Source organism: Carcharodon carcharias, chromosome 13 (genome assembly GCF_017639515.1).
Source record: "Carcharodon carcharias isolate sCarCar2 chromosome 13, sCarCar2.pri, whole genome shotgun sequence".
Taxonomy (NCBI): Eukaryota; Metazoa; Chordata; class Chondrichthyes; order Lamniformes; family Lamnidae; genus Carcharodon; species Carcharodon carcharias.
Genome location: NC_054479.1, coordinates 73,780,011 through 73,799,144, shown reverse-complemented (window position 1 = coordinate 73,799,144; position 19,134 = coordinate 73,780,011). Strand labels below are relative to the sequence as shown.

Below are 19,134 nucleotides of genomic sequence, written 5' to 3'. Positions count from 1 at the left end.
CCTGTCGACCCTGCAATGTCCTCCTTGCTAACATTTGGGGGCTTGTGCCAAAATTGGGAGAGATGTCTCATAGACTAGACAAGCAACAGCCTGACATAGTCACACTCGTGTAATCATACATTACAGATCATGTCCCAGACACTACCATCACCATCCCTGGGCATGTCCTGTCCCACCAGCAGGACAGACCCAGTAGAGGTGGTGGCACGGTGGCACACAGTCAGGAAGCAGTTGCCTGGGAGTCCTCAACATTGACTCCGGCCCCCATGAAGTCTCATAGCATCAGGCCAAACATCAGCAAGGAAACCTCGATGAGCCGAATGGCCTATTTTGGCTCCAGTGTCTTATGGTCCTGCTGATTATCTCGTACTGCCACCCCCTCACACCTCTACCAAGCTGTTGAATCAGCACACATCCATGTTGAACACCACGGAGGAAGAATTAAGACCGGCAAGAGCGCATAATATACTCTGGGTGGAGGACATCAAGAGTGGCTTGGTACTACTGACCAAGTTGGCCGACTCCTAAAGGACATAGCTGCAAGACTGGGCCTTTGGCAGGTGGTGCGGGAACCAACAAGAGGGAAAAACATACTTGACTTCATCCTCCCCAACCTGATGCTGCAGGTGCATCTGTGCATGATAGTATCAGAATAGTGAGCACCACACAGTCCTTGTAGAGATAAAGTCCTGTCTTCACATTAGGATATCCTCCATCATGTTGCCACAATCTGTAACCTCATAGTCCAGCATATCCACCAACTCTACCAGCTCTGCAGTCCTGCCACATCCAGTCATGAATGGTGGTGGACAATTAAACAAATCACTGGAGGAGGAGGCTCCACAAATATCCCCAACTTCAATGATGGGGGAGCCCAGCACATCAGTGCAAAAGATGAGGCTGAAGCATTTGCAACATTCTTCAGCCAGAAGTGCCAAGTCCCCAGCATCTCAGCATACCAATTCAGTTCACTCCATGTGATATCAAGACACACCTGAAGACACTGGATACTGCAAAGGCTATGGGTCCTGACAATATTCCGGCAATAGTACTGAAGACCTGTGCTCCAGAACTTGCCCTGCCCCTTACCAAGCTGTTCCAGTATAGCTACAACACTGGCAACTCTCGGCAATGTGGAAAATTGCCCAGGTATGTCCTGTACACAAAAAGCAGGACAAATCCAACCCAGCCAATTACCGCTCCAACAGTCTACCCTCCATCATCAGTAAAGTGATAGAAGGGGTCATCAATAGTGCTATCAAGTGGCACTTGCTTAGCAATAACCTCCCTGATGCTCAGTTTGGGTTCGACCAGGGCCACTCAACTTCTGACCCCATTATAGCCTTGGTTCAAACATGGACAAAGGAGCTGAACTCCAAAGGTGAGGTGAGAGTGAATAAGATTAAGATTTAGGCAGTATTTGACCAAGTGTGGCATCAAGGAGTACTACCAAAACTGGAGTCAATGGGAATCAGGGGGAAAATTCTCTGCTGGTTGGAGTCATACCTAGCACAAAGGCAGGTGCTTGTGGTTGTTGGAGGTCAATCATCTCAGTTCCAGGACATCACTGCAGGAGTTCCTCAGGATACTGTCCTAGGCTCAACCATCTTCAGCTGCTTCATCGTGACCTTCCTACCATTATAAGGTCAGAAGTGGGCTGACAAATGGCAAGTAACATACGTAAAACAGAAGTACCAGGCAATGACCATCCCCAACAAAAGAGAATCTAACCATTATCCCTTGACATTCAATGACATTACCATCGCTGAATCCCCCACTATCAACAAGCTGGAGCTTACCATTGACCAGAAACTGAATAGGACCAGCCATATAAATAGTGTACCTACAAAAGCAGGTCAGAGGCTAGGAACCCTGCGGCAACTAACTCACTCCCTGACTCCCCAAAACCTGTCCTCCATCTACAAGGCACAAGTCAGGAGTGTGATGGAATACTCTCCACTTGCCTGGATGAGTGCAGCTCCCACAACACTGAAGAAACTTGACACCATCCAGGACAAAGTAGCCCACTTGATTGGCACCCCTTCCAGAAGTATTCACTCCCTCCACCACCGACACAAGTGGCAGCAGTGTGTACCATCTACAAGATGCACTGCAAGAATTCACCAAGATTCCTTAGGCAGCACCTTCCAAACCTACGACCGCTAACATCTAAAAGGGCAAAGGCAGCTGACGCATGGAAACACCACCATCTGGAAGTTCCCCTCCAAGCCACTCACCATCATTACCTGGAAATCTATCACCGTTTCTTCACTGTTGCTGCTTCAAAATCCTGGAACTCCCTCCCTAACAGCACAGTAGATGTACCTACACCACAGGGACTGTAGCGGTTCAAGGAGGCAGCTCATCACAATCTTCTCAAGGGCAATTCGGATGGACGATGGATACTGGCCTAGCCAGTGACGCCCATATCCCGTAAATGAATAATAAAATAATGTCTTTCAGCTAAGCCTGCCAGTCCAAGGATTGCAATTAAGAGCAAAATGATGTGGATACTGGAAATCTGAGACAAAAAAACAAAAAAGGCTGGAAAATCTCAGCAGATCCGACAACATCTGTGGAGAGAGAAAAACAAAGGTAATACTTCGAGTCCATATTAATACGGACTCAAAATGTTAACTTTGCTTTTCTCACTCCACAGATGCTGTCCGACCTGCTGAGTTTTTCCAGCATTTTGTGTTTTGTGTCATGGATCTCAATTTTTGGCCGTTATCCTGAATACTCAACTAATATTTAAACTTACCAGTAGCTTTTCTGGAATGTCCCACAATTGTCACATCCTTCCATTCACTGGACCCCTCTGAGATAACCGTCACCCAAGTACCCACCCTGGACAATTATATATGGATGTATAGCTCTGTCCTGCATGTTATGATCAATCACGTTACCACTATCCAGTCCTTCGCCCATTGCATTCTGCTGCTCAGGGCCTTCACCACAAAACACATGGGTGTTGATTTTTAGGGGTGCCATGGGCCCTGTTTCCTGACTTAAAAGGTTGGTGGGAAGAGCAGCCAGAGAAAGAACGGCTGCCCCACTGACATTTTATAGTCAATTGGCTGTTAATAGGCTAGAGGCTGGATTTGCAACCCCCGAGGGACAGAAAATCTCACCTCCAAGAGTTTCCAGCCAATTGGATGGCTGGCAGCTCAGTGGTCACAGCAGCACCAAGCTGCCTGTGGTCGCTGCCGGTACTAAACGCAGCCACCAATGGTGATCATCACTGGAGCCAACATCAAGGTAAGTGAGAGGATTTTGCCGTGGTAAGGGGTTTGCAGGGCCCGAATTAAGGGTTCAGGATAAAAGGGAAAGTGTGATCTTAGGGAGGTGCCTCTGATGGGCACAGAGGACCAGCAAAGGAGATTCCCCCCAACCCCCCCCCCACCTTATCCTACACCAGTCCATGTAGCTGCTGAGCTTCCTACGGCATGGGCCATCCCCTGCAGTGGGTAAAATAGCAACAAGGGCAGGATAAGGTCCTTAACTGGCTACTTAAGGGTCTCAATGGGCTCAAGGGCAGGGTGTAAGCACATTGCAAGCTTAACTGATAATCTTAAATTGGTTGTTCGTGTGATTCTTAGCACACTCTCAATTGTTCAGTAAGTGTTGTCCAATCGCCGAATTGCTTCTAATGTTGGATGCCATCTTCTGAGTTTTGCAAGTACAAGCTGCTTGAGTATGGTCAGTACTCTGCCTGTTGTGAACAGCTGAAGGCATGTGCTGTTTGATATAATCCACCCATCACTGGGCTGTATGGCCTACATACTTGGCATCACCCTGGTTCACTTACGCTTGCTAGAAGCTACATATATTCCTGTGCAGGGCCCTGCCCTCTGCAACAGAATACATCCAGGCATTGTACCTTTTTCAATTAAACAAATGCATGGAGGCAACTGTTTCCTGGTGCATTCCCCATGGTAACGCCTCAGCCAATCAGAGTCGACTTGCCTTTTTTGAATTTAAACAAAAGCTTGGGAGATTATTGTTCCTTGGTGCATTCTGCATGGTAACACCTTTACCAATCAGAGTGCACTTGCCAGCATACAGTATAAATTGTTGTTCCCTTTTAAATTTGGTTGTCTTGCATCTGTCCTGATGAGAGAAAAAGCTCAGTAGCATGTCCCTTTTTTCAGCAATACTGAAGGGAAAAGTCAGAGAGGGACCATGTGAAGATAAGGGTGGAGTGGGATTGAAAGCAAAGTTTGAATGGAATTTTCCCATTCGGGACAAGAGCAGGAAGTGGCATTGGGTGAGGGAGGGGGCCAGAGTAGGACTGGAACAAAGAATGTTCCATACATCCCACGAAAAGGCAGCATGGCTAGGACCAATAAGGACTCTTATAGCAACACTTTTTTATTTTGGAGGCAATGTGTGGAGTCAGGAGAAGTTGTTTAATGTTGGAACAAATTCAGCCAGGCAGATGAGCTGGGATGGTGGTAGGGAACTGGTTGGGCCTCTGTTCAAGGAAAAATGGGGTGCCCAAAGCCTGCGTTAGTGGTGGATGGTGGTGTAGAGGGACTGGACACCCATGATGAAAAGGAAACCATTAAGGTCGAGAAACTGCTAAAGTGTTAGGATAGCTTCAGAAGAATCACAATGGTGCTCAAAAGAGACTAGATAAGAGTCGAAAAGGTATAGCTGAAATAGGAAGAAATAACTTATGTGGAGAAGAAAAAGTTGAAATGATGGGGCCTTGAGGATAGTCTTGTCTGTGGATTTTGGAAAGGAGGTAGAATTTGGCTGGGTGGGGTTGAATCACTTTGAGGTTGGAGACAGTGATGAGAGAATTTCCAGAGGATCTCTGAGAAATGATGGCTTAATGTTTACTGCTGGGGTCATGTTTCAGGTGATGGAGAGTTAATGCTCTACGCGTCTTGGTCTTCTCACCAAACAACAGCGCCGCCCTTGTCAGCAGATTTAATGACAATGTCAGTGTCGGACCTGAGGAAATGGAGTGCTGCAAGTTTAGAAAGCGGTAGGTTAGAGTGAGTGAGGGGAGTAGAGAAATTGAGATGGTCATGTCAAATTGGCAGTTGTCAATGAAAATATCAAGAGAAGGTAGGGATCCAGGGGAAATGAGATCCCAGGCAGGGAGATAAATCCCGACCAAGGAAGTGGGAGGGGATATAAAGGCACCAGAAGACGAGCTCAACATTTTGCTGAGCTTACATTGAGGTGGGGCCATAGGGAATGAAGCTGAGGCTTTTGCTAAGGGTCAGAGTGGATAGTAAATTTATGACAAAGGATGAGGTTGGAAAGAGGGATGGAGTCTGCAAAAAATGAAGAGGAAGAAGGACCTGGGGGGACATTGTTTAGATTTATAGTACTTAATATCTGAAAGAAAGAAAAATGTTTTTGTTGAAGTGCTTAATGAGGTGAAAGATGTAATGGAACTGTCAACCAGGACAGCTTTACAGAAGAGTGAATCAGTGTTGCTGAGGAGCAAGGTCGAGACCATGTGAGTGGTGGCACATGGTATTGAGTTTAAATCGAGGGAAACGGCAAAAGCAGAGGTTGAAAGAACACTGAATAACATGGAGGATATAAATTAGTCCTTTAAGAACTGCTATAGGCTGTCACATATCATTAGTTAAATGCAATACACTTAATTACATTGGAAACATATCACAGCGTCACCTACAGGGTTACAGGTATTGCAGGTAAGTCTTGAATCTTTCATAATGCATTTTGCCCAAGAGATATTATGACACAGGACTTTTCAAAATATTTTGCAATGGAATGTCACAAGCCTCTCAGCAACTTTAATATGTAATAGGTTGTAAGCACACTGTAATGTCATGTTCGGATTGCATAATCACTTCAGAGTACATAAAATAATACAGAGAAAAAAAAGTTGACTTCAGAAGCCAATAAGGCCACAATAAAATGTCTATTCTGTATTATTTAATGTTGGACACCTTTTAAGGGAATTGTGGCCAGGAACAGAAATTCAGTTTTTGGGGAATTGCAGATACATCATTGTCTTATTACTTTGTTTGTATTTAGCAATTATGTTAAATGAGAGTGTTATTGTCTTAATTATTCCATTCTTCTCATTACAAAATCAGTAGCTACTTGGAGCTTACACTGTTGGCTAGAAAATTGATTTGGAGAGTACATGACTTGAAGAGCGGTTCATTTTTAGCCTCTTTATAAAAATCCTTTTAAAAGAAAATATTGATGTCGATCTGTAAATGTTGATTATGTTCACAAAACAGCAAATTTTCTGAACCCAGCACCATGCTTCAGAAAGTCCAAACCAAAATACTTAAGAACTTACATAAGTAAAGTTTCCACTTATTTGCTGTGGAGTATGTACTCTTTCCCTGTGAGGACACACCTGACTTCGCCAAGCACTGAGAATTTAACTGCACGTTGACAAGTCAATCGTTGGGCGTTCTCAAGAGTGAATTGGGATATTACAGGACATTAGTTTACTAAAAGCATACAATTTACTATCACTGAGTACTATTGATTTTCTCCTTGTACAACTAGAACCATCTTACTCATCAGGACATCTGGATACAAGGTTGCCTGAATGGGAAAAATTGCAGCCTACAGGAACATTTTTTCTTAATGCGAGCTCTTCAAATAAGTCAGCTTGGTTGATAAATCAGCAGGAGCACTCAAAGTATAAATCAACAAGGCTCAGGTGTCAGATGACTGAATCTGCCACAGAGTATTCTCAATACCAGTGTCACATTGCCAGATGTATTATCAATTCACCAATTCAGACTTTGCTCATGAACACAGCATGGTCACACACCATTACCTCTTTGAATAGCGGTTCCAGCAATTTGTGGCACAGAACATCAGCAACAACTGCTTATGTTTATCCAAGCTAGAAATGACATAAATTCTAAGATTGCTTACCATCTAAATCCAGTTGTCTCAGTATTTAGAGTTTTAGCAGTTGTCAGTTAGGATCTTGATGCAGGAGACATTCAGCACAGAAGCACATTTGTACACTTTGTGAGGAGGAAAATTACCAATTGAGGAAACTTAGACAGCATCAGAAAATTCTGTTGCCCTGATGAAAGAATTTGTTAGGTATAACTAGAACATATGAACGTACACATTAGGAGCAGGAGTAGGCCATTTGGTCCCTTTAGCCTGCTCCGCCGTTCAGTAAGATCATTGCTAATCTGGTTGTTATCTCAACTCCACATTCATGCCTACCTCCGGTAACCTTTTACCCCCTTGCTTATCAAGAATCTATAATAAAATAATACATAATATTATTATCTATAATATAATATAATCTCTGCCTTAAAAATATTCAGACTCTTGTTTCACTGCCCTTTGAGGAAGAAAGTTCCAAGACTCATGACCCTCAGAGAAAAAATTCCCCTCATTTCTGTCTTAAATGTGCGACCCCTTATTTTTAAACAATGACCCCCTAATTCTAGAGTCTCCCACAAGAGGAAACATCCTCTCCACATCCACCCTGTCAAGATCCCTCAGGATTTTAGAAGTTTCAATCAAGTTGCCTCTTACTCTTCTAAACACCAGCAGATACAAGCCTAATCTGACCAACCTTTCCTGATAAGACAATCCTCCCATTCCTGGTATTAGCCTCGTAAACCTTCTCTGAGCTGCTCCCAACACATCTATATCCTTCCTTAAATAAGAAGACCAATACTTTACACAGTACTCCAAATGTGGCCTCACCAATGCCCTGCATAATTGAAGCACAAACCTCTCTACTTTTGTATTCAATTCCCTTCACAGTAAATGACTTTCTATTTCTATTAGCTTTCCTACTGACTTGCTGTACCTGCATACTAGCCTTTTGCAATTCATACACTAGGATACCCACATGCCTTTGCTTCTAAGAGCTCTTCCATCTCTTACCATTCACATAATATGCTTTTTTATTCTTCCTGCCAAAATTAACAATTTCATACTTTCCCATATTCGCCAGATCTTTGCCCATTCACCTAACCTAGCTATATCCTCTTTGCAACTTACTTTCCTGCCTATCTTTGTGTCATCAGCAAATTTAGCAACCATACCTTCGACCCCTTCATCCAAGTAATTTATATCAATTGTCAGAAGTTGAAGCCCCAGCACTGATTGCTGTGGCACACCACTCATTACATCTTGCCAACCAGAAAAAGACCTATTTATGCCTACTGTATTTTCTGTGAGCCAGCCAATCTTCTATCCATGCTAACATGTTACCGCCTACGCCATGAGCTTTTATTTTCCACAATAACCTTTGATGTGGCACATTATCAAATGCTTTCTGGAAATATAAGTTCCGTTCATCTACTGGTTTCCTTTTATCCATAGCATATATTACTACTTCAAAGAGCTCCAATAAATTGGTTAAATGTGATTTCCCTTTCACTAAACCTTGTTGTCTCTGCCTGATTGCTTTGAATTTTTCCAACTATATAGGCAAAAGAAAAGTGAGGCCCAAAAATACTTCTGTATATGTATATTAAAGGTTATTGCATTCTTTCCAATTGGCTAACATATTGTAGAAAACCTGGAACAAAGACTTAAATCCTCAAAGCACTAGTTAGTGCATTTGCTTTATCCACATCATGTTGGTGTTATTCAGCGAGAAGAGTAGTACTTGTGGTGATTAAAGTGTAACAAATGAAGCCTGGGACATACAGAAGTACAGAAGTGATATTTTTGATTCAGAATGAATGGGTAACAATCCATGTGCATAGTGCACACATCCTAAAATTGATTCTAGTGTAAGATTCATAAACATTTCTGATTGATGGTTGTACAACTGTCTGTGGCCTTGTCAGGAAACTTTCAAATCCCGGTGTACTTTATATTTAGTTACACACCTTGATAAAGACTACTTACTTTTGACAGATGGCTTTTTAGTCAATCTGACCAGACAAATCAATCACACAAAATGGACTTATATATTCAAGTAATAATAATGATGAATGATGAGAGCTAATTACAGTGGCGCATCTATCTGCTGCTAACCATACAATTCAATACACTGTTGCTTTGCTGCTTGCAGATGATGAATCTCCCGGCCTGTATGGGTTCCTGAACATAATCGTCCACTCAGCCATTGGATTCAAACAGATATCAAGTACGCTAACAAATATTTACTGTTGCTTATGTTTAAATTCTTTTTAATTTCTGAATTCTGAGCTTCCTTTGCTAGTTTTACAGTACATATGATTCTGTCTTGGGCCATCTGGAAAAAGAATCATTGTAAATTACAAAATCCAGTAAATGGAAAATAATGGATGTCAGGAAAAGATTATGAATTGGTAATCTTATTGAGGGATTCAGATAGATGTTATAAATTATAATGTATGTAGATATGGCAGTGATTGGATGTCAGTAATCTAATCAAGGAATTTCAGGAGTCTTGTGCATGATTATAAAATGTATTTCTCTTCGAGATATTTTGTTTCCTTTTTGGTGTTTATTATTATTGAAGGCTGGCAATGATGAACACACCATCATGACATGATTAGGTCTTTTGCACCCTCCCTCCCTTCAATCCTGCAGCTGTTGATTCATGTTTGTGTGCTAATACACAAGTGTCAGCAGTCCTCTAATATCTTACTCAAATGACAAATTTTCATGTGTAAATCTTGAATGTAAGTAGGCTTTTTGATAGTGAAGGGCATCACAGCCAAATCTGGTTCTATCCTTATCCTATCCATTTTTCAGTAGATTCCTAAGATAACATTTAGGAGCAGAAACTTAAAATATCACTCACCACTTTCTAGCCCAACTGCGAGGGGGGTCAATTGTAACACTTACAGCTGTGACCTTGGGTGAGAGCAGAGACCAGTAATCAAACCTTTGTCTTAATGATACACCTGATAGCTTTCCCAATTGAGCCATTGGGAAAACTAATATTCAATTTTCATCTTACCAATAGCCATCATTTAACATTGTTCAGAATCATAGAATTGTTACAACGTAGGAGGAGGCATTTGGCCTGTCATGTGTGCACCAGCTCTCTGAGCAGTGAAAGTGGTGAGCCTGTGGAATTTGCTGCCACAGAAAGTAGTTGAGGCCAAAACATTGTATGTTTTCAAGAAGGGGTTGGATATAGCTCTTGGGGCAAAAGGGATCAAAGGATATGGGGAGAAAGTGGGAGCAGGCTATTGAGTTGGATGATCAGCCATGATCATAATGAATGGCGGAGCAGGCTTGAAGGGCCAAATGGCCTACTCCTGCTCCTATTTTCTACATATGTTTCTATGTACCTAATGCCATCCCCTGCCTTCTCCCCATTACCCTGCAGATCCCTCATTTTCGGCTAATAATCCAATTCTTTCTTGAATGCATCATTTGACCCTGCCTCCACCACACTCTCAGGCAGTGCATTCCAGATCTTAACCACTCCCTGTATGAAATCGTTTCTCCTCATGTCTCCATTGCTTCTTTTGCTAATTGCCTTAAATCTGTGCCCTCTCGTTTTTGATCTTTATATCAGTAGGAACAGCTTTTCCCCATCTACTTCATGATTTTGAACACCTCTATCAAATCTCCTCTCAACCTTCTCTTCTCCAAGAAAATCAATCCCAACTTCTCCATTCTATCTATGTAACTGAAGTTCCTCATCCCTGGAATCATTCTTGTGAATTTTTTCTGCACCCTCTTTAACGCCTTCACACCTTTCCTAAAGTGTAGTGCCCAGAACTGAACGCAAAACTCCAGTTAAGGCTGAACAAGTGTTTTATGCAAGTTTAACATAACCTCTCTGTGTACGACAATGTAACTAGTTAATTCCCATTCCATAACTATTTCTGTTATCCTCCCTCTAATTCTTTTTGCCTGAGGGTAAGTTAAGATAGAAGATCACCCATGAACATCTTACATGACAGAGCAAGCTCAAAGGACCCAATGGCCTACTCCTGCTCCTTGTATTCTTCCATTTCTTTTTCATTTTCCTGTGTTCATTTTAGTCACTGTTGTTAAATTTATTTGTGCAGAGAAATATTCAGTGGTTTTTAATTTAACGAAGGTCAGCTTTTAGTTTTCGCGATTGCCTCGATTTCATGCTTCTGTCATTCTCGGATGCACAGGATTTCACCTATGAATTGGAAAAAACCATGCAACAGAAAGTCACATGCTATCAGGTCTCATACGTCCAGCACGAGAAATATTAAAATTAAACTGGGCACTTTAAGTCAAACAGCAGTAGTTGAGGGGTGGGAAGATAGTTGCTGAACAGTTTGGGTGAGTTGAAAGGTACGGTTTGGTAGTTGGAAGACATCAGATTGCGATGGTGTTAAATAATTGGAGATTGGGCTATGATGTGATGATTAGGCAAGGCTTCAGAAGCTGAATGAGATTGGGCATGGTTTCACAAGAAAAAACAATTGGAAAGGAGAAGACTTTTTTAAAAATACAGTAAGCTTTAAAAAAAAGTGGAAAACAAAGCAATGGCAACCTTACATGAGAATTTAATCATTCCTGTTTAACTTGGTTAGCATGGACTCATTAAGTTCAGTACAATATTATAGTCCCAGCAGAAGAATGGCTTTCAGTGTTCATCTTACATATAGTTACCCAGACACTTTACCCAGAGGAGATTTAAGCGAATCCTGCGTCTGATCCAGTGCAGCGCCCATGAGAGGAGATGGTTGGGCCGAGGACACCACTCTGTGGAACTCCTGCAGTGATGTCCTGGAGCTATGGCATCTGTAAGCAGGGAAAGCAGCGGGATATTCTTCAACCAATCAGATTGAAGAATTCTCACTAAGGCCTGCAGACTGCAAAAGGATAAGTAAATGATAGAAATATAAATTATATTTAAATTATTGAACAGAAAGGGAAATAAAGATTGGGACATTAAGAGGATATGGAGACACCAGAGAGAGTGCAAAAGAAAAATTTCAAGCATGATTTTTCTTTTATTTATTCATTCATGGGATGTGGGCGACGCTGCCAAAGACAGCATTTGTTGCGCATCCCTGATTGCCCTTGCACTGAGTGGCTTGCTTGGCTATGTAAGAGAGCAGTTAAGAGTCAACCACATTTTTGAGGATCTGGAGTCTCGTGTAGGGCAGACCAGGTAAGGACGGCAGATTCCCTTCTCTAAAGAGCATTAATGAACTAAATGTGTATTTATGACAACTGATGATGGTTTCATGGTGGCCGTTACTGAGACTAATTTTCAATTCCAGATTTTATTAAGTGAATTTAACTTCCACCAGCTGCCATTGTGGGATTTGAACCCATTAGCCGCAGCCTCTGGATTACTAGTCCAGTGACAGTACAACTACGCAACCATCTCCCTATATGATATATGGCCCCTAGCCAAGCTGTCCCAATACAGCCACAACACTGACGTCTACCCGATAATGTGGAAAATTTCCCAGCTGTGTCCCGTCCACAAGTAGCAGGACAAATCCAACCAGGCCAATTACTGCCCTGTCAGTCTACTCTTGATCAACAGTAAAGAGATGGAGGGGATCGTTAATTAAGTATAAAGTGACTAGAAATAACCTGCCCAGTGGGTTCTGCCAGGATCACTTAGCTTCTGACCTCATTACAGCCTTGGTTCAAACATGGACAAAAGAGCTGAACTCCAGAGGTGAGGTGAGAATGACTGTCTTTGACATCAAGGCACATTTGACCGAGTGTGGCATCAAGGAAACCTAGCTAAACTGGAGTCAATGGGAATCGGGGAAAACTCTCCACTGGTTGGAGTCATACTAGCTCAAAGGAAGATGGTTGTGGTTGTTGGACATCAATCACCTCAGTTCTAGGACATCACTGCAGGAGTTCCTCAGGGTAGTGTCCTCAGCCCAACCATCTTCAGCTGCTTCATCAATGACCTTCCTTCCACATAAGGTCAGAAGTGGGAATGTTTACTAATTGCACAATGTTCACCATTCACGATTCCTCAGATACTGAAGCAGTCCATGTCGAAATGCAGCAAGACCGGGGCAATATCCAGGCTTGGTCTGACAATTGGCAAGTAACATTCGCACCACAAATGCCAAATTGACCGTCTCCAGCAAGTGAGAATCTAATCATCACCCCTTGACATTCAATGGCATTACCAATGCTGAATCCCCCACTATCAACGTCCCGGGGGTTACCATTGACCAGAAACTGAACTGGACTAGCCATATAAATACTGTGGCTACAAGAGCAGGTCAGAGGCTAGGAATCCTGTGGCGAGTAACTCACCTCCTCACTCCCTGAAGCCTGTCCCCCATCTATAAGGCACAAGTCAGGAGTGTGATGGAATACCCCCCACTTGCCTGGATAAGTGCAGCTCCAACAATGCTCAAGAATTTTGACACCATCCAGGACAGAGTAGCTCGCTTGATTGGCATCCCATCCAGAAACATTCACTCCCTCCACCACCAACGCACAGTGGCAGTAGTGTGTACCATCTACAAGATGCACTGAGGGAACTTACCAAGGCTCCTTAGCACTTTCCAAACCCACGACCAGTACCATCTAGAAGGACAAGTGCAGCAGATGCATGGGAGCACCACCACCAGCTCCCCTCCAAGTCACTTACCATCCTGACTTGGAAATATATTGCCGTTCCTTCACTGTCACTGGGTCAAAATCTTGGAACTCCCTTCCTAACAGCACTATGGGTGTACCTACACCACATAGACTGCAGCAGTTCAAGAAGGCAGCTCACCGTCACCCTCTCGAGAGCAATTAGGGACGGGCAATAAATGTTGGCTTATACACCAAAGCCCACATCAAAAAATGTATAAAAAAATCAAAACTGCAAGGTTATACCTATTAGGAAAGGATGAGCAGCATGGGTTTCTCTCTTCTTGAAAAGAGAAGGCTTAAGTCACTGATGTAACAAAGGTTTTTAAAGTAATGAAGATTTTGATAACGTAGACACAGGGAAAATGTTTCCATTTATGGGGAAGAGCAAAATTACTGGCCATCAATATGTGAGAGTTTTCAAGTAACCAAATGGAGACTTCAGAAGAAACATCCTTAGATAGGGGTGAGGATGTGGAACTCGCTACCACACGGAGTGGTTGAGGTGATTAGTATAGATGCATTTAAGGGGAGGCTAGATAACCACATGATTGAGAAAGGAATTGGGTTATGATGGAACAATCTCACTTTTTCACCGTATCCCTCTATCCTTTCTCCAGAAACAACTCACTTCAGTGGCCTTCTTACTTTCATCATCATAGTTTTGAACTTGTGTTCTTTGGTAGTTGAATCAATTGCCATAGTGAGCAATTTCTCTGAGTAGAGACGAAGAGAGATTTGGACCTGGGGCAGAGAATTATGGGCTTAAGCCCTGCTGCAGAGACTTGAACATACATCTAGGTTGATATTCCAATGCAGTTCTGACAGAGTGCTGCACGTTTAGATGAGACATTAAACCTGTCCCTGTCTGCTGTTTCAAGTGGGCATAGAAGATCCCATGACATGATTTTGAAGAGCAGGGGCATTTTTCCCAGTGTACTGGATAATACTTATCTCCCAATCAATACCCAAAAACACAGATAAAGAAGTCAATGTCTAAAAACACAGGTGGTTTATTATCTAACTTTGCTGTGCAGAGATTGCCTAGCACATTTCCACGCATTAGAACAATGACTACACTTCAGAAAAGTGTTTCATTGGCTGTAAGTCATTTTGGGACATCCTGAGGTTGTGAATGTGCTATATCATTGCAAGTCTTAAAGGATGCTACATAAGTATAAATCTGTGTCTCCTTTCCTTTACCGCCAAGTCTGTGATTTTCAGTCTCAGTACTTTGCATTTGTCCACTTTAAATATTATTGGTCGTTCCTCAGCTACCTTCTTCATTTATCTGTAGCCCTTGGTGATTACTATACCTGTTCTCTGATGTTTCAACTTTCCCCCTTCCATAAGATCCCCTCTCAAAGGGAAACAAGGTCTCAGTATCTACCCTGACAATCCCCTTCAGAACCTTGAAGGTTTCAGTGAGATCTCTGCATTCTTCTAAATTCCAGTGGGTATAAGCCCAATTTACTCAGCCTCTCCTCATAGGACAACCCTCTCATCCCAGGGACCAATCTAGTGATCTTTCACTGCACCACTTCCAATGCACGTTTTTCCCTCATTAAATATGGAGAGCAAAACTGGACGCAGTATTCCAGGTATGGCCTCACCAAAGGTGTGTACAATTACAGCAAGACTCCTTTGTCCTTGTACTTCAATACCCCTTGCATGCCATTAACCTTTCTAATTGCTTGTTGTATCTGCATGCTATCGTTAGGTTCCTTGTACAAGTATACCCAAATCCCTCTGAACATCAAAATTTACTCTCTGGGCTTGTTTTTGCTTTAGAAATGGCTGATGGAACCCAATTCTGGGATTCTTGCCCCTATTTCTAGTGCCCCCATTTTCATTAATGTAGGAGAAGAGTGTAGGCAGCGAGCCTGCAACCTGCATTCCCATCCTGGCTGGCTGCTTTTGGGGCAAGGCATCACCTAGCCCTTCATAATTTTTGTGGAGTCAGGTCAGCTTCTCCAGGACTCAGGGCTCACGGCCCTTCAAAGGAGTTGTGGACCATAGTCTGGATTCAGGAATCTTTTGTAGGATAACTTTAAAAGTCTTACTTATGTCCCCCCATTCCAATCCATGCCCTCATCCGTTCAATGGCATCATGCCCTCCATGCCAATCCATGCCCCTCCTTCCACCCCAATGGTCCCTCATGCCCTCTGTGCCAATACTTAGCACTTCTATGACCATTCATCCAATATGTACTCTGTACAGAGCCCAATTGTAACAATGGAATGTGTAGAAAAGCTTAAAAAACGGCCATTCATAACTTTCTTTAAAAGCTGCTGTTATCACAACCTCATAAAAGTTTCAATCAACCAGACCTAAAAAGTATTATTGCAGAAATTACATGCATTTGAAACCTCCATTGTGTGTAAATAAACATTGAGCCATTGACAAAATAGATCTAAGAAAAGATCTGTCAGTCAAGCAGTATTTTCCCTTGTGTGCAGCTGTTTCAATAAACTAGTGGAAGTCTGTGCTCTCAGCCAAGTATGCATAATGAGGTTTGGGGCCTTTATTGCAAGTGATAGGTAAAATTTTGGTAGCGAGGGTTAGAAGAGCGATAGAACTAAAATATTGTCCAAGTCTTTCACCTTTTAAGAGTGGTTCAATGTATACAAATAGTCTTCCATTTCTGTACGGTCCTCTCTTGTAGTTGCCATGGAACACTGCATTACATGGTGGAGAGAGAAATTCAATTAGTTAGCTACAGCCATTGTCTCTGGAGCTTGCACGATTTCTGCAGGGAGTTGAGGAGAAAATTCCTGAAGTTCTCCTGAAATTGGTGACAAGCTTTTATTTTCCACTGTGCCTCCTCCTGGAGTTAGCTGTTTGATAACGAGAGAGGATAGTATATGAGGTTGTACTATATGATAGGTATAATGAAAATTTTTGGGCCTGATTTGCTTTTCTCTCTTCACATGTTTGTAATCATTTCTGCAGTTCATCCACTGACTTTTCTTTTGCAATTTTAACATCCTTCTTATCCAGATGCCTGGTATAATTATTACCTATACATTTATTTCTCCTGTTTTTGAACAGATTTGTACTGTACATTAGAAGTAGATTCATTTGGCTACTTTGTTAACAAGGCAAAGACGAGAGTCTACAGGGACACCATGGAACCAAACTGGAATGAGGTAAGTTTTCATGCTGCGCATATTGGACCCTTGTTTATATTGACTGACTGTTCCATCTGACTGCAGTGGCATGTATGCAGTTTTACTCCATTTTCCAGGCTAGAAGACAGTCTGGTAACCTGTTCTCCAATAATGTTGCTTTGTGACTGTCTTTCTAATGCTTGATTGTTAAACAGGAGCATTCACCTTCGAAGTTTGCCCTACCTCACTGAGGAAACATCACATTCCACTCTGCATGTTCCCAGGAGACTTGACCCACCATATGCTGAACTAATTTTGCCTCTTAAGACTGAGATATTCAATGCATTAGTAGATCTGGTTACTGAGAAGCTCCCTAATGGACAGCTTAGAAAATGTACTATGTGGTATGGTGCCAGGTTTGAACCCTGTTCTGTTTCGTGTAGGCACATCTCAGTCATTGAGTCTCTGCAATTGTATTCTGAGAGCATCTTGACTTGCAAGGGTTAAAGTCAGGGTTCTTGCTTCTTATCATTGTCCTTTGATCCAAACGGCTCCCCCCCCACCCCCCAGTGATCGAATTTCCAGTGCTCTTGTATGAATAATTTATTTTTTTGGACTATGTGCTGGTCTTGGTGGTGGGAGGGGGCTGCCAGGTTCTTACTGAAAATTGGAAGTGTAAAAACAGAAATGAGGCAGGAGTGATATTGTGAATAAGTTCATATTTGGATAAGGAGATAGTGCAGGGTGAAGAAAGCCATATTGTATTGAAGAAAATCATCCTTGATGATCCTACTTGTCTTTTTCAGGCTTATTCCTCCCGGAATATTTGCAGGCATATAATATGTACCATGACATTTAAATGTATTTTTCATTACAACAAGGAGGTTTTCTAGAAAGGGCTTGTCAACTTTTTTATGAACTACTTGAAATATTTTGACATTATCTGACTTGAAGTAAGTGTTATGATCCCCGTAGAGACCAATAACTTTTAAAAAGATATTAATTTCCCAGTCACCGACAGAAAGAATCACATGACAAGATATCTGATTTTAAGAATTTTACTGTAACAAACAAACTAAAATCAACATAGACTAAACATTACTTAAGGGACAACTAATGTACCAAACTACAGAAAAGATACTTCCCCATTAACGAATTTTCACAACCGAAACTGTTTTATGACACGTTTATACGTTATGCCACCTTCTTAGCAGATACGTAGCCTTGTAGATTAATTCCCAAACTTCCCCTGGCTTTTCAATAGGCTCCCTTCTCCCTGTTACACCAGGGCACAGGTTCCAGTATCCTTTGAAAATCTTTTCACTCACTCTTCTAAGTATTTTCAAGTTAACCTCCAGCAGCAAGGCACCCTATGCTGACTCCTTAGTCCTTAAATCTCTACAAGTCCCACCTCTTGAAACAGAGAATCCATTCCTAACAGCATTCTGCTCGGTGGCTAACAGTCTGTTTCCTCTGCTTGGCACAGCAGCATCTGTTTTTAATCTCCATCTCCAGGTCTCTCTGAATCTGAGAGTTTGTGTCCAGAAAAACTAGTTGCCCCTCTTTTGTGTCAAGGGGCAGAATCGTCTCAGATTTGCAAAGTGCAGTAGTGGGTGGGTAATACGACGTTTTACCCGCCGGCCGGATTGGCGGCTTTTCACGCCATATTATCTCAAACCCACCACATTAATTATGCATTCCTGGGATGTAAGTTGTTTCCATGGTGGGCAGGTTCTCATTTGCCCACCATGCCATCACCTCACTGCTTCAGCATGCCAGGTGTCATATTTAAAGCCCAGCCACGCTTTCAGGTCTCAGTGTTTCCAACCCATGACTGCTGCAAAGAACACATGGCCCTGAAAGGCAAAAAGACTGCAGTCCCCAGGTTCAATGACACATCTCTCAAGCGCCTTTTGGACGCAGTGGAGGGTCACAATGATATCCTCTACCCCCACTCTGGCCACAGGATGGGCAGCTACCTCACTAATCCAGCTTGGGAGGCAGTGGTAGTGATGGTCAGCGGCAATGCCCTTCAAAAGAGGACATCTACCCAGTGCCACAAGAGGATGAATGATCTCCTCCATTCCGCCAGGGTAAGTCACTCTTCTCATCACTCTCAACTCACACACTCACAAAACAATCACATATCCACAGGGATCTCACTCACTGTTGGTTCAAGGGACATCACTATTCACTCTCTCTCACACACCTTCATTGTCCTCATCCTACCCATGGGACCACTCACCACCCACATGTGCCAGGCATACTTATCACCTGGCCTGACAGGCATCCTGCTTACATTCTCTCCATCTCTATTCATGTAGGACAAGCTGGCACACAACAAGAGGGAGAGGTCAGAGACCAGTGGAGAAATGCCTGAAATCAAGGTCCTCACGGACTTTGAAAATAGAGCCATCCAGCTGGCTGGTGAGAATCTGGACTGTTCCTCTGCTGACAGTGAGATCGGTGGTGCTCTACCAAGTGAGGATCCAGCAATGCGACATCCATTAGCCAACCATGCTGTGAGTGATG

General features: G+C 42.7%; 1 protein-coding gene across 1 annotated transcript in view; it reads left to right on the top strand.

The window, feature by feature from the left end:
* The window catches only part of LOC121285708 (breakpoint cluster region protein-like), a 596,997-nt gene that overhangs the window by 431,894 nt on the left and 145,969 nt on the right, over positions 1-19,134 (top strand). The window contains exons 14-15 of the mRNA XM_041202403.1: positions 9,014-9,088; positions 16,544-16,641. Coding sequence (XP_041058337.1) covers positions 9,014-9,088; positions 16,544-16,641 — 173 coding nt within the window. The remainder of the gene's footprint in view (positions 1-9,013; positions 9,089-16,543; positions 16,642-19,134) is intronic.